The 23,944-nt window shown below is 38.4% G+C and overlaps 1 protein-coding gene across 9 annotated transcripts in view; it reads left to right on the forward strand.

Annotated features, from left to right (window-relative positions):
- The window catches only part of adgrb1a (adhesion G protein-coupled receptor B1a), a 136,028-nt gene that overhangs the window by 31,996 nt on the left and 80,088 nt on the right, over window positions 1-23,944 (forward strand). For all 9 annotated transcript variants that reach the window (XM_051721289.1, XM_051721283.1, XM_051721287.1 and 6 more), the window contains exon 2: window positions 8,502-9,444. In XM_051721289.1, the coding sequence (XP_051577249.1) occupies window positions 8,727-9,444 (718 nt within the window). In that variant the 5' untranslated portion in view covers window positions 8,502-8,726. The remainder of the gene's footprint in view (window positions 1-8,501; window positions 9,445-23,944) is intronic.

The raw sequence follows: 23,944 nt of genomic DNA on the forward strand, positions 1-23,944 counted from the left end.
CACAATTAAAAGAACCAGAGACTTAAACTACTTCAGTGTGTGCACTGAATTTATTTAATACACGAGTTTCACAATTTGAGTTGAATTACTGAAATAAATGAACTTTTCCATGACATTCTAATTTATTGAGATGCACCTGTATATCGGCCACCATATCTGTAATCGGTGAATTTTCCCCCTCTAAAATCAGTATCGGTCTCAAAAATGCCATATCAGTCGGGCTCTACTAGCTTCTACACTACTCCAGCTACTTTGAGAATTTGGCAGTGAGATACTGCAGAATTGTTGACTTTTGCATGACAAATTGCTTGTTATGTTTCTCATTTGTAAGTCGCTTTGGATAAAAGCGTCTGCAAAATGACTAAATGTAGTCGACATGTTGATACCGAATGTCCCAGTACCCTGAGTTACTACCTTTTCCTGTAGTGCTACTTGTTGCATGTTGCGTCAGCAGCCTTAGAGACACAGGTTCTGGTCCCATGGAATAGAAAATAATGGTGTTCACATAATCAGAGATCAGTCTGAATCAGTTCAAACTGTTCATTACATTGAATTGATTCATAACTCTGATTCAGTGATTCTTTTAAGTAATTTTAAGTAATTTAAATCATGTTAAAATGTTTTAGCAAAAACATTTTGTAGGTAATTTAAATATTGGTTTTTATTAGTATGTATTGTTATGTAAATTATTAAATATCATCCTTGTGTTAATTTAGTGAAAAACAGTTTGAAAATCATGCCATGGCCTCTTTTTTACTTTCTTTCTTTTTTTTTTTTTTTTTTTAAATGATTGTTACTCTAAATAAAAAAATTCAGAGCATAAATATCATGATATACTGTATATAGTGATGCACCGAAATGAAAACACTTGCCCGAAACTGAACATTCTGGGCTGAAAACCGAAAACTGAACATTATTATTTTAAATTAGACTTTGTAATAATTCAATTCTAAATGTTATTATTAAAAAACTATTTTTCTATGACTGCGCATTTCATTATAAAATAGAATGGACAGAAAATAACTATTTTTATTTTTTTTATCCTATTAAGAAACCTTTATTGTTAACTACTCTACTGGATAATGCAGCAGCAAAATTAACAGAAATTCCAGTGAAAATCTTCAGTGAACATGAAGCCAGTTTTATATACATACACATATATACACACCGATCAGCCACAACATTAAAACCACCTGCCTAATATTGTGTAGGTCCCCCATGTGCCACCAAAACAGCACCAGCCCGCATCTCAGAATAGCATTCTAAAATGCTGTTATTCTCACCACAATTGTACAGAGCGGTTATCTGAGTTACCGTAGACTTTGTCAGTTTGAACCAGTCTGGCCATTCTCTGTTGACCTCTCTCACCAATAAAATGTTATTATTGGCAACATTCTGAGTAAATTCTAAAGACTGTTGTGTGTGAAAATCCCAGGACATCAGCAGTTACAGAAATACTCAAACCAGCCCATCTGGCACCAACAATAATCCTTGCAATTATCTAATCAGCCAATCGTGTGGAAGCAGTGCAGTGTGATCTCAGTGATTTGGACCTTGGCATGATTGTTGGTGCCATTCTGGGGATGTGGACTTTAATGTTCAACATAAACAATGCTTTTTCTCCATGTGAGTGTTTCTGTTACCGGATTTTAAAGTAACGGTTTCTGTACAAATTTTATGCCAAGATTTCCTGCCTTTTTTCACCTTTGGCCGAAAACCGATAATAGAATTTTATGCAATTTTCAGATGAAAATTTTCAGTGGTCAAAATTTCAGTGCATTTCTAACTATATATATTGGAAATTATTAAAAGGCTGAACAGTATTTATATATATATTTCTTAGCTATATCGCCCAGCCCTACCTCTCTACATCAGAGAGAAGCTGATGCCAGTATGCTAGAGTAGAGCCTCTCATTTCTGCTTGAGTAATTTTTCCAGCACATTCAAAATCCATGGCAGCTAACAGTGTGTGAGAAACAGCCAGTGTTTCCATAATACCATGACAGCACAGAACCAATCTTGTCACACTTTGCATGCACACATGAGACTGACAGATTAATAAATGGACTAAAAGATTTGGAACAGCTTTGTATTTCAATGCATTTGATGGTGAGCGCCAATCAATCAAACTATTCTGTGTTTTTTGCTCATATTTGCTCTAGCACATTATTATTGCCCAAGATCTAGTTTTTTAGGGCCTATTCTTCTCTTCCAGTATGACACAGTGCATAGAATCGAGGGCTCAATTAACTGAATAGCAGTTTTTGTGTGCTTCAACTGAGGAACTGCTGATCAATAAACACAACATGTCTATAATGAGCTGGCCACTGCGTGACATTCAGTGCCCCCATCCAGTGCATTCCTTGGGGCAGGGGAGAATGAATGTGTGGAGGGCAAAAAGAGCTTTCCTTTGCATTGCAGTCATCATCTCGGTATCACTAGAGGTGTTTGATAGCAAGGGTTTTGAGGTTCAGCCTTGAGAACATCTTTGTTAATGTTTCTGTTTGCCTTTGTACCTTTGTAGTCAAGATGTTGGTTACAAATATCTAAAACATACCATACTGTATAAGGCACACTTTTCATAAGGGGTGGGGCTATCCAGTGCATTAGATAGCAGATTCCTTGGGCTTCCTTGTATTAGTCATCATCCCTGATCATTAGAGGTGTTTGATAGCAAGCGTTTTGATATTTGGCCTTGAGAACGTCTCGTTTAACATCAAGACTGAACTGAGGCAAAGGATTAGATGATTACACCCTCAAGCTTCATTATTGACACTGTAGCCATGATAAGCACTGTTTATTTTGTTTGAAACACCCACTCTTTTATTTAGAGACTTCTGCTCTGAGCATCCTGAACACAGCTTATCTGGGACCAAGCAGATATTTGCCATTGTGTGTAAGGCAATGTTTGAGGTCACGCTGAGATCAGTTGGAGCTTTTTTCATATTATCTGCTTTAGTAGTGTACTCCCAGGGAACATGATCTCTACAAAACTAAACTACAGATAGTCTGCACAGTCAACCACCTCCACATTTTCTGGCCTGCTTTTCACCCCAAGTTGTGCCACTGGGATCGGTCTAGGCCTCCAGGATGAAGTTGGTCACGGGATAGGTTCATGGGGTGGAGCATCAAATTTTGCCAGGTTGTTCAGTCTTTCCTGAGACATTTCTGTTCTCAGGTAGTTTAAAAAAAAATCTTAAAGTGCTAACTTATATTTATACAGGGTCCAAAATTAACTTAAAACTAGAAATTTGTATTCTTACGTATTTCCAGATTCGATTTGATTCTGATTCACAAGCTCTCGATTTAATTATAATTTTAATTGTATTTTATATGGATTCATATGGGTAGATTTTGGTTACAATATCCATTTAACTTAAATTTAAAGAAATTATTTCTCAGCTCATGTTGTTAATTATGAAGGGATCTTCTAAACTTATATGTAACCCTTCTAGGTACAATTTGAAAATATAAATTTTAAAAATTATATTTTGTCAGTTTTTCATCATATTGGTCGCATTTTAGCTTTTGAAAAATTGTCAAATTCATTATATTCCATCAATAAATGTCTTGAAACTGCATTTATTATTTTGCATATATATTTGTTACATGTCTATTGTTTACATGCATTTACATTACATGTCTCTTTAAACAGACAATGGCATCTGAGCGCAATGACAGGTGATTTTGTTCCTCACATATTCTTTTAGTAGATTAATGTGAGGAACATTTCACATTTATCTCATGGCATTCTGGAGAAAAATAACATTTAGGCATCACAGATAAACATCTGATGGTAAATTTTGCACAGAAGTAAAATATGTTTAGACAGTAGATGTGTGAGTAGCGGCAGATGTTGACAGTTTGATTTGAATTGTGAATGTCACTTTATTAAGCAAGCATCTGATTGTTGTTCACTGTTTAATGAAGAGCATGTATTGATGCAGTTGCTAATAATGTTACCTACCACTGGGCAGGGTTGGGAGGGTTACTTTTGAAATGTATTCCACTACAGATTACAGAATACATGCTGTAAAATGTCATTTGTAACATATTCCGTTAGATTACTCAAGGTCAGTAACGTATTCTAAATACTTTGGATTACTTCTTCAACTCTGGTAGATTTTTTCACTTGTTTTGACCATAAAAACTCTGCCAGTACAGTAAGACAAAATACACGTTAAAAATATATTATCTGAAAATATCTTATGCAGTGTTGTTTCTAAAATAAGATAAATCAAATTGATCTGGTTTTAAGTATTTTTACAGGAAAACAATACAAAAATTATTATCAGGAATATGATTTTTGCCCTAATATCAAAGGTCTTACTAGAAAAATGATGATCCAACGTGAATTGTCTTGATAAAAAAATATGATCGAGCCTAGTAAAATGGCTAGAAATAGCATTTTAGCTTAGCGTAAAGTTGACAATTTACACTAGGTTTATTTCTATTTCTTCTGCTCCAAACTTACTTCTCTGTCTGCTTGTATGAATGTAACACATCATAAGAAAGTGTTTCACCGCTGTTCATTTGCACTTTGGATCACATAATTTATATGTATAAATATTTTCCATCTGAAAGCACTAAATATTAAATGAAACAAATGACAATAAAATGCAAAGTAATCTCTTCAATAATCAAAATACTTTTGGAATGTAACTATATTCTAATTAGCAATGATTTAAATTGTAACTGTAGTGGAATACAGTTACTTATATTTTGTATTTTAAATATGTAATCCCGTTACTCCCCAACCCTGCCACTGGGTGAATATTTCTGTTTTATTTTCTTGCCAAAAGCAATTTTGTTCTCGCATTTGGAACGTGCCAGTTGTTAATTTTGGACTATATTGTCATGGATATCAAACAAATATTCACCTAAGCAGCTACATTTACAGGTATGGCTGTAAATAACTCATAAATTGTCTGCTATTTCCCGCTCTTTCTCTGTTCCTTTTTCTTTTGAATGTCAGATTTTGTATTCATTTCTGTAGATACATTAACTGAGCAATGTACATCATGACGTGTACTCAGTTTGGACCGCGCACTGCTGATGGACCTGACCACTTTTGCTTTTGTTTAGGGGGGTGGGGGTCGCTAACATGGGAGGAGAAAAGGCAGATTATAGGGGAATCCCACATTTTTACAGGTGGCAAACATAGTCTTGCAACATTTTATTCCAACCAATAGCATGTTATTACTATATATATATATAAAAAACAAATAATAATATAATGGAATATCAATGAAGCCTTTCTGTGGTTCCCCCTCCAGTGAGGGCCCATTACTCAGGTCCATCATTACCCACGGTCCGATGGCCCTATGCATGACTAAGCTCAAAGCTGTATGATTCTGAGCCAAATTGATCACACAGGGTAAACCATATACTAACTACATGAAAACTTACTCTTTTGGATTTAGTTTAGTGGATTTGCTAAAAGTGCTTAAAGGGATAGTTCACCCATAAATGGGAATTCTGTTGAGAAAAGTGAATGGTGACCGTGGTTAAAATTCTGGCTAGAATCTTTGTGTTCAGTGGAAGAAAGAATGTCTGTGGGTTTGGAACAATGTGAGGGTGAGTAAATCACGTCAAAAGTTTAATTTTTGGGTGAAATCACAAAAATGTCTCACATTGTGCTCACTTTTTATTGATTTCAATATGAACTCCTCCACATTATCTGAGCTATGCTATCCACATTCTTCTTATATCTCTTTACTCTTACTGCATGTCAACAATTGTCTCCTTTGTTTCTATTTTTATGTTTCCTAAGGATTTTTTGGAAAAACATTGAAGACAAAGTTGAGACTACAATACAACATAGTTCCAATAAGTCTCATGACATATGACAAAGAAGTCTCTGAGTGATACGATATTCCTCGCATTCATTACAGAGCATGCAGCATTTTTGTGAAAACTCCTATCAGACTATACCCTGAAGCCGACTGATAAATAATATTGCAAGGAGGAAACATATTATGTTTGCTGAGAAGATCATTACCTGGCATTAAAAAGTGGTTGTTATTATTGTGATTGTTGCAAATAAATGATTGCTGTAAATATCATATAACTTTATGTGAAGTGTCTAATTTGTCTTCATCCCTGAATCCACAATATATACAGGTACATCTCAATAAATTAGAATGTTGTGGAAAAGTTCATTTATTTCAGTAATTCAACTCAAATTGTGAAACTCATGTATTAAATAAATTCAATGCACACAGACTGAAGTAGTTTAAGTCTTTGGTTCTTTTAATTGTGATGATTTTGCTCACATTTAACAAAAACCCACCAATTCACTATCTCAAAAAATTAGAATATGGTGACATGCCAATCAGCTAATCAACTCAAAACACCTGCAAAGGTTTCCTGAGCCTTCAAAATGGTCTCTCAGTTTGGTTCACTAGGCTACACAATCATGGGGAAGACTGCTGATCTGACAGTTGTCCAGAAGAAAATCACTGACCCTTCACAAGGAGGGTAAGCCACAAACATTCATTGCCAAAGAAGCTGGCTGTTCACAGAGTGCTGTATCCAAGCATGTTAACAGAAAGTTGAGTGGAAGGAAAAAGTGTGGAAGAAAAAGATGCAAAACCAACCGAGAGAACCGCAGCCTTATGATTGTCAAGCAAAATCGATTCAAGAATTTGGGTGAACTTCACAAGGAATGGACTGAGGCTGGGGTCAAGGCATCAAGAGCCACCACACACAGACGTGTCAAGGAATTTGGCTACAGTTGTTGTATTCCTCTTGTTAAGCCACTCCTGAACCACAGACAACATCAGAGGCGTCTTACCTGGGCTAAGGAGAAGAAGAACTGGACTGTTGCCCAGTGGTCCAAAGTCCTCTTTTCAGATGAGAGCAAGTTTTGTATTTCATTTGGAAATCAAGGTCCTAGAGTCTGGAGGAAGGGTGGAGAAGCTCATAGCCCAAGTTGCTTGAAGTCCACTGTTAAGTTTCCACAGTCTGTGATGATTTGGGGTGCAATGTCATCTGCTGGTGTTGGTCCATTGTGTTTTTTGAAAACCAAAGTCACTGCACCCATTTACCAAGAAATTTTGGAGCACTTCATGCTTCCTTCTGCTGACCAGCTTTTTAAAGATGCTGATTTCATTTTCCAGCAGGATTTGGCACCTGCCGACACTGCCAAAAGCTCCAAAAGTTGGTTAAATGACCATGGTGTTGGTGTGCTTGACTGGCCAGCAAACTCACCAGACCTGAACCCCATAGAGAATCTATGGGGTATTGTCAAGAGGAAAATGAGAAACGAGAGACCAAAAAATGCAGATGAGCTGAAGGTCACTGTCAAAGAAACCTGGGCTTCCATACCACCACAGCAGTGCCACAAACTGATCACCTCCATGCCACGCCGAATTGAGGCAGTAATTAAAGCAAAAGGAGCCCCTACCAAGTATTGAGTACATATACAGTAAATGAACATACTTTCCATAAGGCCAACAATTCACTAAAAATGTTTTTTTTATTGGTCTTATGATGTATTCTAATTTTTTGAGATAGTGAATTGGTGGGTTTTTGTTAAATGTGAACCAAAATCATCACAATTAAAAGAACCAAAGACTTAAACTACTTCAGTCTGTGTGCATTGAATTTATTTAATACATGAGTTTCACAATTTGAGTTGAATTACTGAAATAAATGAACTTTTCCACGACATTCTAATTTATTGAGATGCACCTGTATATATATATATATATATATATATTTTTTTTATTTATTTTTTTTAAACCATATGACTCAGTGCTCCCGTTTCTCCCTGTCTAAGTTCTTTTTTAGCACATTGAACGAGAGGAACAAATGCAATGCCTTTTTGACAAGGATGTTTAACCCAGAATAAAAGCAGCATGGTATCTTCCTGTATGGAATCAGGCTCTCAGTGTGAGCTCAGTGCCCGGGTGCTCAATTTTTAGAGTGACTAATGGCACATCGAAATGTTGCGATGACATCAGAATGGTCTCCAAGATGTCTGTATACTGCTTTTCTCTGTGACCTCACATATTCCTCACCTTTAAGTGCTGTAAAAGTACATGAGACATCGAATTGTCAGGGAAAAGAATGCCACTTAGGCCTGAGAGATGATCCATCCACTTTTAGCCTAATGATTTGCTAAGGACCCAAGCTATTGATCATTTTGGCATGAAGTAAATGCACTGGAAATAATGAATGACAGCAGGTGTTCATATTTTTGTAATTGATTGCCCCATAATTGGACAAATTATAAAGCTCACGTGACATTTTTCAGAAAGTTACTGCTTCACAAGAAAAAAAAAAAAAAAAGAGTTATTTTTTAATATGAAACACAGGTACAGCACTTTTCAATTAATATGGCCCAGCATGGTAATTCTGCATGCCAGAGTCAGTTATGTCGCTGTCTGTGTACGTATTTTTAAAGTTATTATGTTCACACTTATCTGGTCAGTGGATAATTACTGTTGTTTTCCATTTGGCTCATGCAGTCTTTTCTGTCTTCTCTATTCCTACAGATATTTCTGAGGCTGTGTGGCATCATGGACAACAAACTGGTTCAATGAGCCAAAGTTTAATCTCACCCTGAGCTGTCAGTCTCAATGGTTCTGCAAACATCTGAGAATATTACCAGATCAACAATAAGAGGCTACTGATCCAGCACTCCAACAAAAGAAAAGGTGCAAAGGAGAAATAAAGTTCAGCCTCTCTCTTTTCTGCACATACTTCTGTCATTTACAGCCATGATATCAAAATTCTTACAGAACTGTTCGTCATTGGTCCTGCTGTTTCCTCTTCTCCAATTATTGCAGTTGGACATGCTCAACGCTGCCCCCTCTGGCCCGGAGTCTGACACTTGCTCTACCCTGGTCCAGAGTCGTTTCTTTGGTTTCTTTCTCTCATCCTCTGTATTTACCAGCACACCCTGCTCCTGGACCCTGCAGAACCCCGACCCACGGCGCTACACCATATTTATCAAGGTCACAAAGCCAACCAGAGACTGCATTCCCAGACAACACCGGACTTTCCAGTTCGACTCCTTCTTGGAAACAACACGAACCTTCCTTGGAATGGAGAGCTTCGATGAGATAGTGAAGCTGTGTGATGCCTCCACTCATGTTGCCTTCATGGAGGCAGGAAAACAATTCTTGCAGATCCGGAAAGGGCTGCCCAGAGCAGGCGCCGGGCCCAGGAATGGGGAAGGGGAGTTTAAGGTTGAATATCTTGTGGTTGGGAAGCGTAATCCAAGCATGGCTGCCTGTCAAATGCTGTGCCAGTGGTTGGAGGACTGCCTCACCTACAGTACCTCCAACCGGCCTTGTGGAATCATGCAGACACCATGCCAATGCTGGGACCAGCCTCCATCTGACAAAGAGACTAATGGATGCTACAGAGATGGAATCTACTTGGAGAACTGCATCCCTGTAGTGAAAGAGGGAATGGCAGATATTGACACAAGTGGTGAGCAGCCAGTTTTTTGTTTTGTTGTAACTTAGAATCTTGTTCTAACACTGTGAGATAGTTAGCGTGTAATAGTAGCAAAGCAATAGAGCAAACATTGCCTGCCCACTTTTTCATCCATCTTGGTTCCAAGTACAGTATTAGTCCCATTATTTTTTTTCCATTTGGTTTGAGGTTAGGGTTAGGTTAGGGTTAGACTGATGGCTTGAGCAGAAGCATGTACCATTGATTAAAAACCTCAGCGCTTACAGTCTGTATTTAAAGTTATCGTTAAAATATAAAAGTGTCTATGAATGTGATTTTTACTTCAGAACCAGACTGTTGTCTATTATAGAACAAGAACAAGAGTTCAGAGAGAACTGATGGAGGTTAAAAAAGAGAAAGAGAGGAGTGTTAGGTTTCAGCTGATGTGTCCAAGCTGGGTGACCTTGGGTTCTGGCGCCATGCTTGATCCTGTGAGGGTTCAGATAGGGATATTGGATCGGCCCGTGGGAGACTTGATGCGGCAGACATGCTCAGGAATTGACATGGGATAGCAGTGATGTTGCACTCTGAGATTGATTATTAGGAAGGGAAAGAGGCCGGTTACTGAGTTAAGTGCTATGATGTGATCTCTTATCAAAGAGTGGATGTGGTAAAGAAACTCAACCCCTAGAAGAGGCTGAAGCCATGGGAGTGGAAGATCACTCACTCAATCGCACTGTGTGACTTTCTACTCTTTATTCTCCACTTCAATCTCTGTTTTTTCATCTGCTTGTTAAAAATTCCACAGGGTAATGGACCTTCATAGTTCAAAGTGTCCGAAACTCTCTAAAAAAGAGATAATATGTGTGATCAGTATACAGTAGAACCAGAAGATAAAGAGTTAGACAAGCAAGGCAGATGGATAGATGGACAGAGGGCATGACAAATAGAAAACATCCAATTCAGTAGATTAATTGTGATCTCGGGAGGCGAGCCAGGAATGTCTGGCTGGGTCATCAGACGGAGCCACGGCAGGATGGCAAATGAAAGATGACTTTTGAAGGATAGGCCCTGTATCATTATCATGTTGCTCTCTTGGACCTATCACTCCATGGATGTCCCCAGCGCATTATTAATTATAGGCTGTCCAGTTTACGTGTGGCCCATGTGGAGATGTGCCTCCATATACAACCCCACCCCCACTTCCTTTCTGCTTTCTTGGAGGGACAGTGGTGAGTGAAAATGATGAGATAGTGGGACACATAAGAGGGTAGGTGTGCGTTCCATTTTAAAATGCTAAAGGCGTGTCTATTGTGTCAGTGTGACTCATCGCTCAGAGGTGGAAGAAGAGTGGAAGTAAGAAAGAATGAGAGAGGCTGTGTCTGAAACCTGAAAAGAGCTGCCTTTTCAGGTAGTATATGGAGGCACATTCGAACCCAGCATCACATCCTGTCTACTAAGATGCCTTCATTGCAAAAAACATTTTCTCACTCAGTATTCTTGTCTTACTTTTCCAGTAAAAATATCTACACATTCCTAAAACAAGATAAATAATATAAGATATTAAGTCTTGTTTTCAGAGAATCTAACAAGCTGTGTCCCAAATTACACTGCACTGCAGTTACACTATACAGTATGCACTTGGCCATCCAATGTATGAATTTTCAAAGTACAGTATTGTTTCAATTGGAACACTAATGTTTTTTACTACACAGAAGCATTCATCAATGTGTTGCTGCTAGCTTTTGTATGCTAGCCAACCTTAGTCAAACATTTATATTTCAAATAATGTACATATTCAAACAGCTTGAGTGATGGTAAAGCACACTTTTCAAGGTGCTGTCTTCATAGAAGTTTTACTAGTTGTCACATTAAACAGTATTTACAACTGTTTTGTCAGGCCAGTATCGTGGCCAGATTATTCCACCCTTTCTGCTACGTAGGGCAAGCCAGGACCACTGTAAATATTGTGTATGAAGTGTCCAACATTCCACACTCTGTTATGTTGGTTGAAGGACTTACTGTACATCATCCGGGTACTCATAATACTCTTCTTATGATTGTGTTTTCAGTGTGAACATACTTCTCACACTACTAGGGGCGGACTGGCCATTGGGAGAACTGGGACTTTTCCTGAAGGGCCGGCTGCGAAATGTGGCTGAATGGGCTGTGATAAGCTGAAATGGGACGCCGCGTTATGCAGAACGGGCCACAAAACGGCACCACAATTTGCCGAAGGGGGCAGCGAAATGCAGAAAATGATAGCGACCCCCCCCCCCCCCCAAACAACTTTTGGGGCAGATTTCCTTACAAGAAATAAAACTGTTTGCCAGTGGGGTTAGAAAAATAAACTGGTTTCTCCTTTGAATTAAGTTTATATTTATTTCTTATTTGTTAGATTTCTTTGAAAACAAGACTTAATATCTTATATCATTTTGCTTCTCAAGTAAATGTACCTTATTTTAAGGATGTTTGATAAATGTCAATTATTTAGCTCAATTGAATTTGTTCTAAATGTGACATTATGGTGCCTTAATACAAAAACGCTGTCTCTTAAGCCATTGACGGACAGAGCCAGAAAGAGAGAGACAGTTTATAAAGAAATGGAGGGAGAGGGGAGTGGGAAGAAAAGTTCAGGTGTCAAGCGATGATGAGAGCAGAGAGAAGAAAATATTGTCCTCATGACTTGCACTTTTCCCTATTTTGGATGGATGTGTCTCAGAGAGCTTTAGTTAAGTAAGATGAAAGTGTGTTCTTGTTATTTCTCAGCAAGGTGCTTTGAATTGCTTGAAGCAGGCAATTATAGATTATAGATGGGTTGTGATGTTGCTAAACAAAAGGATTTAAACTGACTGTCCCCATAGTCCACAGTCCTTTGTGTTCAGGCAGAATAATTGATCACTTATATAACTTATCACTCTTTTGTTGTTTCTCTTTTTAACAGTTGGGCACACACATAGGTGTGCATTTGTGAGCTGGTTCATGCTGAGCAGTTTCATTGTAGATGGTTGTGCAGGCGGTGCTCAGTCTCCGTGTGTGGATGAATGGTTGTGTGCGTGTTTGGCCACCAGGGGCACACTCAATTTTAGCACGCTGCTTAGAAAAGAGCTTCCACTGCTCAAAGAAGGATAAGCACAGTCCTTATCTCTGCTGGATGGATGGTCTCTATCACGCTCTCTCTCTCTTCCTCTCTCGCTCTCTTTTGCTCACTCGCTGTCTATTAACATTGCCAATGTAAGCTCATGGCCCCTCCACAGCTCATGGCCCCTCCACAGCACTCCAGAGCTCATGAAATATTCATGTTTTAATTAAGCAGTTTTACTGCCTGTGTGCTTGATAATAAAATGCCTCAGGTTGGTTGTGTGTTAGGGTGTGTATATGTGTTTAAAATATGTATGTTAGCCATGAGACTGTAACTAGTCCATGGTAAACACATACAGGAAAAGAGAAAAAAATTAATTTGTCAGACATCTGTCTTGCTGCAGGGGTTCAGTGTTATTTCATGCACACTTTCACCGGGGGATTTTTGAGGTTATTTTTTCCAAAACTATGTTACATTGTCATTCAGGAGAATATCAATGTTTCACTGTTCATTTTAGAATTGACTCTGTCTCAACTTATCTCAGATTCTCATTAATACCTAAAACGACACTGTCTCTTTTTTCCCCTTTTTTTCAAGGTAAACATTGTGGCTAATTGTTCACAGCTAGTTGAAAATGTCAAGGCTAAATCTCGTAAAACAAAGAACATGTCCTGGTCTACGTTCACCCTGAAAAAAAAAAAGAAAAGAAAAGAAAGACATTATATATTGTTTAAAGAAATTGAAGCCTATTTTCAGGACCATTAAGATTTTAATGGTTTCATTGTGATATTATTTTCAAGACAATTAAGCACCCCTTCTCCCCCTTTCTCGTTTGCATAGTATTTGCATTTTCATTCTCATAGCTATAATGCAAAAAAGTTATATTATTTAAATTGCTCAGTATTTATAAATCAAAGCAGTATTTGTTGCACTGTTTTTAATGTATGCCGATTAAAATGATTGTATTGCTGTAATGAAAATATAATCACCACTGAGAATAAGGGGAATAAAAAAATAAATAAATAAATAAAAAGTTAAACACCCACATGCATTAGCCTACAGTAATCAGAATTTGAACAAGAAACATGGTTATGTCACGACCTCGGTCTGACAGCCCTCTCCTTTCTGTTGTCTGTTAATGTGTATCTGTCTTGTGTTTGAGCACATGGCTTTGTTTTGTTTTCTGTCTGCCATGCACACTCCTAACCCTGCCTGCTTGTTTCCTCCTGCCACGCCTTCTCGTTTAGTCTTCCTCATGTTGATTGTCTGCACCTGTTTCTCATGTGTTTGGTTCTATATATTGTGCCCTCTTTCCACTTGTATTTGTGAGTTTTGGCAGTCCCAGTCCTGTTTTGTTTGTTTGTTTGTTTGTTTGTTTGTTTGTTTGTTTGTTTGTTTGTTTCCTTCCTTCCTTCCTCCCCCTCATGAGAGTTTTGTGTTGCCTGTTTGTTTCTGTTGTTTAATAAAAGTATTTTGTTTTCACTCATTCCTGCACTTGGGTCCTTCTTCCTGCTTGTGTACTGTGACTGGTTAATTGTCATGAAAAATCCAAACAATACTAATTTCTTTATTACGTCCCCTGGGGGTTAGGACTCCGTAAAGGTGATGCAAGATGGACTCCCGGCACATCCATCAGACCAAAAACCCAGAAAGACCAAGATCATAGATCCAATGTTTGATTTATTAGAATAAAAAATAAAAAAATAGAGAAAGAGCAGCAAGTATTTGGCTTAAGGGTGACCCCTGGGCCAAAATGGCTTCAAAAGAAAAAAAAAAGAAAAGCCACCTGAAAAAATAAACACAAATACAATTAAATTAACCTAAATTTATAGAGAAACAGATATTAGAACGATATTAAATAAACAGGACAGGTCACCCCTCAAACTGATTAGCACTGAATCAGACACTGTTATTGATGAGCACAAATGTAAAGAACTCTTGCAGTTCTCAAGCACAAGGTGTTGGTCTGACGGCTATAGGGGTGCGTGGAGAAGTGTGACTGGCTTGAAGTCACAACAGCTCGCATCTCACAGGCAGAACGTGGATTTTGTATGGCCATGTCCACACTAATGCGTTTTCATTTGACTTTTGTTTTATGTCCACACTGAGATGCTGTTTTTGACAGTGAAAAAGGATCTTTTCATAAACGCTCTCCCAAGTGGATATATTTGAAAACACCGTCTTCACGTTGTAGTGTGGACAGGGAAACGGAGATATCTGAAAACAATGACGGATTTGTTGTCATGTGATGCATTCTTGTGATCCATTCAACCCAAAACAATCAAGATGGTGGCCCATGTTGTAGCAGCGTTGTTGTGCCTGGTATTCACTTTGATAGCGTCGTTAAAGATAAATGTTACTTTGTACAACATTCACATTGCATACCTTCAAAGGTGAAGGGAAGTTTACTCAGAATTTCTGTCCGGCGACGGAACATAAGGACAACTGCGTTTCAGGCCGTACATGGAACAGTGATTTTTTTTGAATGCGCAGAAAGGGGATTTAAGAGTTTTCATACATTTCAGTGTGGACGAGAAACTTTTGGAAAAATGCTTGAAAATGCCAGTGTGGACAGAGAGCGGTTCAAAAACAAAAACGCTATGGACGTAGCCTAAGACACACAGTCAGGAACAGCCAATCGCCATCGTTAAGGTGGAGCAAACAATTTGCGAATCAGCGGCACCTGGAATAGACACACACACAGAGAGACAGAGAGAAAGATCAGAGCACAACAGCAAAAATGAACACAACAACACGGAACGTTACATTTATGCTTAATATTTATTTATTTCCTTTTGATTTTGAAGTGACCTGAAATTTTTTTTTGTGAGATTTACCCACCGTGTACAATCATAAGCACACATCCTCACATCGCAGAGTGGTGTTTGGGCCCAACTGTGCTGTAAAAAGCCCTGGAGAGCTGCTTATTAGCGAACACATGCTCCTGGATATAGACCTGTTGTGTTTGTGCATGGGTGTGTGTGCTTGTGTGTTTTTCTGTCTATGACGAAGGGAGAGAGACAACAGTGCTGTATGAAACCAAATGATTACCCTTCTCTCTTAGTCACATCTAACCCACAGTCCATACTAAACAGAATCCATCAAAAATGGAAAATGTCTTCTATCATACTGAGACTGACCCAGAGCAAACGAGTGAGAGATAGAGTGAGAGCAAGAGATGAATGGTTTGATTAGAGGGATTAGGGGTTATTTGCCTGATAAAGCCTCACACTCTTGAGAGGTTCCACAAATGGGCATGTAGGAGTGCCTAATGCACCTAGGCCGTGGAACATACTTGTAGCACCCAAGTGGTTACCATAGGAATATTAACTCAGGATGAGACACTCAGGTTGTTTTAATCAGGTTTACTACCATATGGGGGCTAACGCACATTATCTTTCTCTCTCATGCTCTCCCTCTTTTGACCACACTAATAAGGTGCAGTGTTCTCGATGCAGTAAAAAATCTTGTTTACATTCACCAAGTGAAGCGTTCACAAGTAGCTGCAGGTGCAGTACTCACAGTTTATCTCAGTCTGCCGACGTTGCGTCAGGTCAGAGGCTGTCTAAACTACAGGTAACCTCAAAATTATTACTAATCATGGACCAATCAGCTGTAAACACGAGGATCAACTTTAGCCACAGTTATATGGATAAGGTTAGGAACCAACAACCATTTGAAAGATTTTCATGACTTTCGGTTCCATTATTGATTCTTCCACCGATGCGGATGCAACACTGCGCTAAAATACTCATTAGTGTTTCCTATGCTACCATTCAGCAGCACTGCTACACCACTAATCAATTAGCAACTTCCTCCTGGACAAATCACTTTTATCATTTCTTTGAGGTAAATCAAATACTTACTGAACTGCAGGTCGTTCATTTTGTCATGTCTGACATAAGGCTCACAAGACTTAATCACAGTATTTACTGCATGGTTGTTGATATGAAAAATGTATAGTTAGAGATATGCATTATGAGGTTTGTTTAATTTGAGGTATTTTATACAAATGAAAGTATGAATAAAATATCTTAATTAAAAAGTCCTTTTCAACCATTCAACCATTTGCAAAAATCTGTTAAAATATGAAATTATCACATTATTTGGTAACAGATTGCTGAGGACAGTAAATTCAATCTGAATTACATTTCCAATTTCTGAACTTTTCTTCCTCAAAAGACTCATTAATGGAACCAATAAGGAACTAGAAACATTAAGCCAAGTCATTTTTATTTGTATAGCGCTTTTCACAAAACACATAGTTTCAAAGCAGCTTTACAGGAGGAAATCATGCATTAACAAAAAAATAAAATACTAATTAAACTGTAATATCTATAATGTCTTACAGTGATCATTGCGTAGTTTGATTAAATATGATTGTAAAATGTGTATAGAAATTAAATAATAATTGTATTTAGAATCCCTGTGAGCAAGCTGAAGGCAACTGTGGCAAGGAACACAAAACTCCATAAGATGCTGGTTAATGGAGAAAAATAGCCTTGGGAGAAACCAGGCTCACTGTGGGGGCCAGTTCCCCTTTGGCTAAACAACATGAATATAATGCCAATATTAGTTATTTGTGTGTAGTGCAAGTCATGGTTTTAAATTTGTAAATTAAGTAAGTGTTAAGGTCCAGTGTTTTAAAAATATATATTTTTTTTTTTTTATGAACTTTAAGATTAATGACTGTCTTTGAAATCCATCCTGGATTAACTGCAGAAGTTCACATAGATGCATTGTCCTTTGTTTGTTAGCTGATGAAGGCTTTTGTTGGCAATTTAATGATAGTCTATGTATTCCATTTCAAGAGAGTAGTCCATCAATAGACAAAGGTGATGCAGGCAGAGATAAATGATGAGGTGCATCGCAGTTCAACCTGCAGGTCATTTCGGTGAGGTTCGTGGGGTCCATCCTAAGTCCAAGGTTCAGTCAGTGGCTTATGAAGTATCCAATGTCTTACAGTTAGAGTTGGCATCAGTTCATCCTCTGAAGTCAAAAGACTGAAGTGATGTCTGGCTAGCACCGGCTGTAGTTTGTCATCATCTCTTAGCGACACGTAGCAGTGGAGTCTGACACCAAGCAGGAACGGAGCTGGATCTGGCTGGCTCTGGTAACCTCGGGATATGAATCCCAAAATTGGAGACAAATAGAATAATATTAGCGTAGATGCCATTAAATTTTATGCAGAGTTATAGATCATGATGGATGTTTCTGGTTCTGGTAGACCTAACTAAAGCAGCCTAATTGTGAGTTGATGGATAAATTAGGTGTATGCCTGGCTAAATAGATGAGTCTTTAGTCTAGACTTAAACTGAGTGAGTGTGTCTGCATCCCGAACACTGTGAGTGATACTATTCCATAGTTTAGGAGCCAAATATGAAAAGGATCTACCTCCTTTTGTGGATTTTGATATTCTTGGAATTATTAACAAGCCAGAATTTTGTGATCGTAATGAACATGATGGAATATAGCATGTCAGAAGGTCACTTAAGTACTGTGGAGCTAGACCATTCAAAACTTTGTATGTAGTTTTTGTATGTAGAATTTTAAAATGTATATGAAATTTAACAGGTAGCCAATGTAATGACGATAAAATTGGGCTAATATTAACAAGTTTCTTGGTTCTAGTCAGCACTCTGGCAGCTGCATTTTGAATTAATTGTTTGAACTAAGTTTATTTATTGAACTTGCTGGACATTCTCCCAGTAATGCATTACAATAATCTAGTCTTGAGGTCATGAACGCATGAATTAATTTTTCGGCATCAGCAACAGAGGGCATGTGTTGTACTTTAGCAATAATTCTCAGGTGGAAGAAGAAGTTCTGCAAACATTGGAAATTTGAATTTCAAAGGACAGATTGGTATCAAATATAACACCTAAGTTCTTTGCAGAAGAAGACGACATAACAGTACATCCATTGAGATTCAAATGATATTTTAGAGGTTTTTGGTCCAATCATTAGTACCTCTGTTTTGTCCGAATTGTGTTGAAGGACATTTCTGGCCATCCAGTCTTTGATTTAATTGATACAGTTTGCTAATTTGGAGAATTGTGAATTTTCATTGGGTTTAGAAGAAATATAAAGTTGGGTATTGTCAGCATAACAGTGGAAACTTATTCCATGATTCCTGATAATATCTTCCAGGGGAAGCATGTATATGGAGAAAAGCAGAGGTTCTAAAACTGATCCCTGTGGCACTCCATACTTAACTTTTGTTTGACTTGACAATTCCTTGTTTTCACATACAAAGTGGTAGAAGTCTGATAAATAGGACCTAAACCATGCTAATGCAAGTCCAGTAATGCCAGCATAATTCTCCAGCCTATTCAAGAGAATGTTGTGATCTATGGTGTCGAGGGCAGCACTAAGATCTAAAAGCACTAGAAGAGAAATGCAGCCGTGATCAGATGATAAGAGCAAGTCATTTGTAACTCTGATAAGTGCAGTCTCTGTACTGTGATGGGGCCTAAATCCTAAATGAAATTGTTCATATATTACATTTCTTTGTAGAAATGAACATAGTTTGGAAGACACTACCTTTTCTAGTATTTTTGACATAAATGGTAGATTTGAAATCGGTCTGTAATTAGCCAGTTCTCTAGGATCAAGCTATGGCTTCTTAATAAGTGGTTTGATAACTGCCATTTTAAAGTTTCTTGGGACATATCCTAAGGAGAGCGAGGAGTTAATAATATTAAGAAGAGGTTCTGATATTATTGGGAATACCTCTTTTAAGAGCTTATATGGTATTGGATCTAACATACATGTTGTGGCTTTTGATTTTTTGATACGTTTTGTTAGCTCTTCATGACCTATGACAGAGAAGGATTGAAGTTGCTTGTGAGCAAAATTGTGAGACACTGTTTTCGGAGGTGCTGTGACAGTTGATTGCATAGTTCCAATTTTATTTCTGATTATTTCAATGTTATCAGTAAAGAAAGTCATTACTATTGTGTTGCGACGGAATATCTGGTTCAGTCGATGCTTTATTCCTAATACACACTATCAAGAGTGATAGAGAAGACTGTATTTATATTTTCTGTTATTTCATCAAGCTCTTCTAGACTTTTTGGCTTACTGAGTATGTGAGACAATTCTGGAAGATTATTAGTGAAGCTATCTTTAGTGGTTGAAAGAGTAGTTCTACCTGAACGATAGCGTGGTGTAAATTGAATGACATTAGCTGATCGCAACAAAAAAGAGACGAGGTAATGATCTGAGATGTCATCACTCTGCGGTAGAATTTCTATAGTATCAGCATAAACTCCTTATGACAGAATTAAATCTAGAGTATGATTATGGTGATGAGTTGGTCCTGTCAGATTTTGTCTGACTCCAAGAGAGTTGAGAATATCAATAAATGCTAATCCCAATGTGTAATTTTCATTATCTATGTGAATTAAGTCACGAACAATTAAAGCTCTATCTACATTAACTACTAGATCAGATAGAAAATGAGCAAATTCACCAAGGAAACCAGAGTAAGGCCCGGGTGATCTATATAATGTAGCAAGGGCAAAAGATGACAGATATTTTTTATTTATATCTGACGGTGTCATATTTAGCATTATTAGTTCAAAGGACTTAAACTTATATCCTGTCCTCTGAGTAACACCAACAACTTCACTGTAAATTGTAGCAGCACCTCCTCCTCCACCCAGATGAGGCTTATGTTTATAACAATAACCTGGGGGAGTAGATTCACTTAAACTAATATATTCATCCAGTTTAAGCCAGGTTTCAGTCAAACAGAGCGCATCCAAACTATGATCTGTAATAATTTCATTTACAATTAGTGCTTTGGTTGAAAGAGATCTAATGTTTAGTAGCACTACCTTTATATAATGTTTATCTTCAATTTTTTTTTTTTTTTAGTTTAACCTTAATCATATTTTTTCTAAATGATTTAGTGAGGGGTTTGTGTTTGGTAGTTCGGGGAACAGACACAGTCTCTATATGATATCTTGGTGATACAGTCACTATTTGTTGTAGTTTATGTGACCTATGTGATGTCTCAAGGCAGCTAGCAGATGTTCGGATTAACCAGTTTGTCTGCTTCCTGACCTGGGCCCCAGTTAGTCAAATACTGTCATTATTAAGACTATTAGCCAAATTACTAGAGAGGAGAGTGACACCTTTCCTGGAGGGATGGAGTCCGTCTCTCTTTAACAAGTCTGGTCTACCCCAAAAACTCCAATTGTCTATAAATCCTATGCTGTTCTCCAGACACCACTCAGACATCCAGCCATTCAGTGACACTAATCTACTATAAACCTCATCACCATGACGAGTAGGGAGTGGGCCCAAGCATATTACAGTGTCTGACATCATTTTTGCAAGTTCACACACCTCTTTAACATTATCTCTAATGCTCTCTGACTGGTGAAGCATTAGTTATTAGTGCCGACATGAATAACAATTTTAGAAAATCTACATTTAGCATTAGCCAGCACTTGTAAATTTGATCTGATGTCAGACACTCTGGCACCCAAAATGCATTTAACAGTAGTGGCTGGAATCTCTATTTCCATGTTCCTTACAATAGAATCACCAATTATTAAGGCTCTTTCAACATGATTCTCAGTTGGGTGAATCACTGAGTGGGGAGAATCGACTGGAAACTCTAACAGGAATGGGAGAGCGGTGTCGCTTTGCTGAGCGAGTATGCCGCCGAGATGTCACCCAGTCACCCTGCTGTGGGGACTCTAGAACTGGAACCAAAGTGTGCTTGTTGGTTGCTTTTCTACCTTCACCCGAAACAGGAACTAACGGCTTCTCTTTCTCACTGACCTCCACTAGTGTTCGGATGCTTGTCTCAAGATCAGTAACCTTCTCCTTCAGCCTGACTAATTCCTTACATTTATCAAATGTGAATCCCTCTCTGCTGATGGAAGAAGCTATAGTAAACATGTGGCATGTAATACAAGAAGAAATAACATGAGCGGATGCCATGACTTACCACAGTTGTTTGTTGTTGTTGTTGTTATGGTTGTTCTTGAGCGGCGAGGATTTGAGATTGATGTGGTTCCTAATCAGCAGATGTTTGAGATTAATGCAATAATCTGTGTAAAACACAGTGGAGAAAATGAATGCAGGCAGCCGAAACACAAGATGTTGATAAGCAGAAAAAAGTAGAAAAAGGAGAAAGAAAAAAAAAACGGCAGAAACGGGTACGCGCTGTATAATACACACAAATGAAACAGTAGAAAAGTGGAAAAACCCAAAGCACGCGGTAATATGGCAAAAGATAAAATGATGAACATATAAGAATAAGCAATGCTAAGCAGGCTAGCAAGCTACAAACATTCACGCAGCATGCCGTCAGCAACAGAAACAGGCAAGGAATAGGAATAGCATTTAGAGGAATAGGAATCAGAACTGGAATCGTTAAATCCCTTACGATTCCACTCCCTAAGCATGGGTGAATTTCTTTGTTTCCTACTTTATTTCCACTAGAAATCCATTGCTAAGCTTAATTTATACTGACTATTTTAGAATAGATCATTTTAAAACTGTGTATACATATTATTAGAAGCAAAAGATGGTTTAGTAGATTTAGATGATTAGGCAATACTCCAGAAACATCACAAGCTGGCTTTGACAGTCAGCTATTTAAACGTACTGTATATAACGAATGAAATTTAAAGCAATTCATTTAAAATGTTTGTAAATAAAAAAACGTTCATTTTTGTCAGATAAAGAGAATAAAGTGGCTGTACTAGCTATGCAGTATGCAAAAAACTGAAACTGGACATCCATCAATTAAAGACTTTCTCATTGGGTGCTTGCAGTAGACAGCTCTGTTCATTATAATGGACATGATTTAATTTTGTTACGTTGCTACATGCCACATACATTTGATGTAGACACGATATTGTTTGTGATTTGTCTGTAGTCTTTTATGATTTTGGAATTGCCACCTTAAAGGAATAGTTCACCCAGAAATGAAAATTTGCTGATAATTTACTCACCCTCAGGCCATCCAAGATGTGTCTGAGTTTCTTTCTTCATCAAAACAGAATTTAAGACTTTAAGACTGTGTTCTGCAAAAGAAAGAAAGTCATACACATCTGGGATGGCTTGAGGGTGAGCAAATGTTGAGAGAATTTTCATTTTTGGCTGAACTATCCTTTTAGTTCCTTTTAGTCCTGAACTTTATCACAGTCTATGTGTTTTACAACTGACTCTGAATAGAAGCATTATAAAATTTCCACCTGCATTCTTGTCAATGGAAAGTCGTCAAAATCATTTAATGAGTTCACTGGTATAGACCTGGAGCACATTAAGGTTAATGGATTTGCTGTTAAAAGTACAGTTTGGGGTGAAATACAGTTTCTGACCTCTGCATGATTTGTCTGAAGCACTTTTATGATTTTGGAATTTTCACCTTAATGAAATGCCATAAAATTTTGCCATTTGTAATTAGTTTGAATATTTTGTTTTAATTATGCTCAATACATACCAATTTGAGAATACAACTGCATATGTTGCCTTTACATCAATTCAGGAAATTGCTTTCCTTTTTGTATCACATTTGAAATTAGATTAACTTTTTTTCTTTTTAAATTTCACAGAGTTTCAAAGAGTCAGATATGGTTTTGGGCAGTTCAGCCGAAATGTGACGATCCAAGGTCACGGTTCCAAGAACTGAAAGTGCATGAAAGTGGGTGTGTTTGTGTGAGTGTTCCTATTATTACACTTGGGACATTTGCCCTAGCGGCCACTGAGTGCTCACAGCCATGGAGGTCATTTCCCAGTCGCTGCCAGCGGTTCTGAACATGGTGGCTTTCGAAGAGGCTGTCCAGTTCCCAGAGGCTGTCCAGTTCCCCAAGCTGTTGATGAGCCTGTCCATTCCCCCGAGCCTGTCGACAAGTCTTCAACGGTTCCACCCCTTGAGTCTTCCACAGCTTTGCCCCTAGAATCCTCAGCTTCCCTGGCCTCTGCCAAGGAGCTCTCCGAGTCCCCTAGTGCCTTGCTCTCTGAGTCCCCAGCTGCTCTGACTTCTGAGCCTTCCGAGGCTCTGTCTGCTCCTGAGACTTCTCCTCCTGTGGCTCCGCTCGCTCCTCCTCCAGTGACTCCCCCCACTCCATCTGAGACTCAAATTTCTGATCCTCCAGCGGCTCCGCCCGCTCCACCTCCGGCTCCGCCCCAGAGTCTCAATTCCCTGTGTCTCCACCCACTCCACCTCCGGCTCCGCCCCTGAGATTTAAATTCCTGATCCTCCAGCAGTTCCAACTCTGGCTCCATCTGCTGAGCCTCCATCCCTGGTAGCTCTTCTCTCGGAGTCCCTACCTTCAGTGGCTCCATTCCGCTTCACCTCCTGACCCTCTGCCAGTTCCGTCCTGGTCCCCTGACCCTCTGCCAATTCCGTCCTGGTCTCCTGACCTCCTGGCCTCTCAAACCGCCAGACTCTGCTCCCTTTCTGGAACAACTTCCCTGGCCACTGGC

This window comes from Myxocyprinus asiaticus, chromosome 16 (genome assembly GCF_019703515.2).
Source record: "Myxocyprinus asiaticus isolate MX2 ecotype Aquarium Trade chromosome 16, UBuf_Myxa_2, whole genome shotgun sequence".
NCBI classification, from domain to species: Eukaryota; Metazoa; Chordata; class Actinopteri; order Cypriniformes; family Catostomidae; genus Myxocyprinus; species Myxocyprinus asiaticus.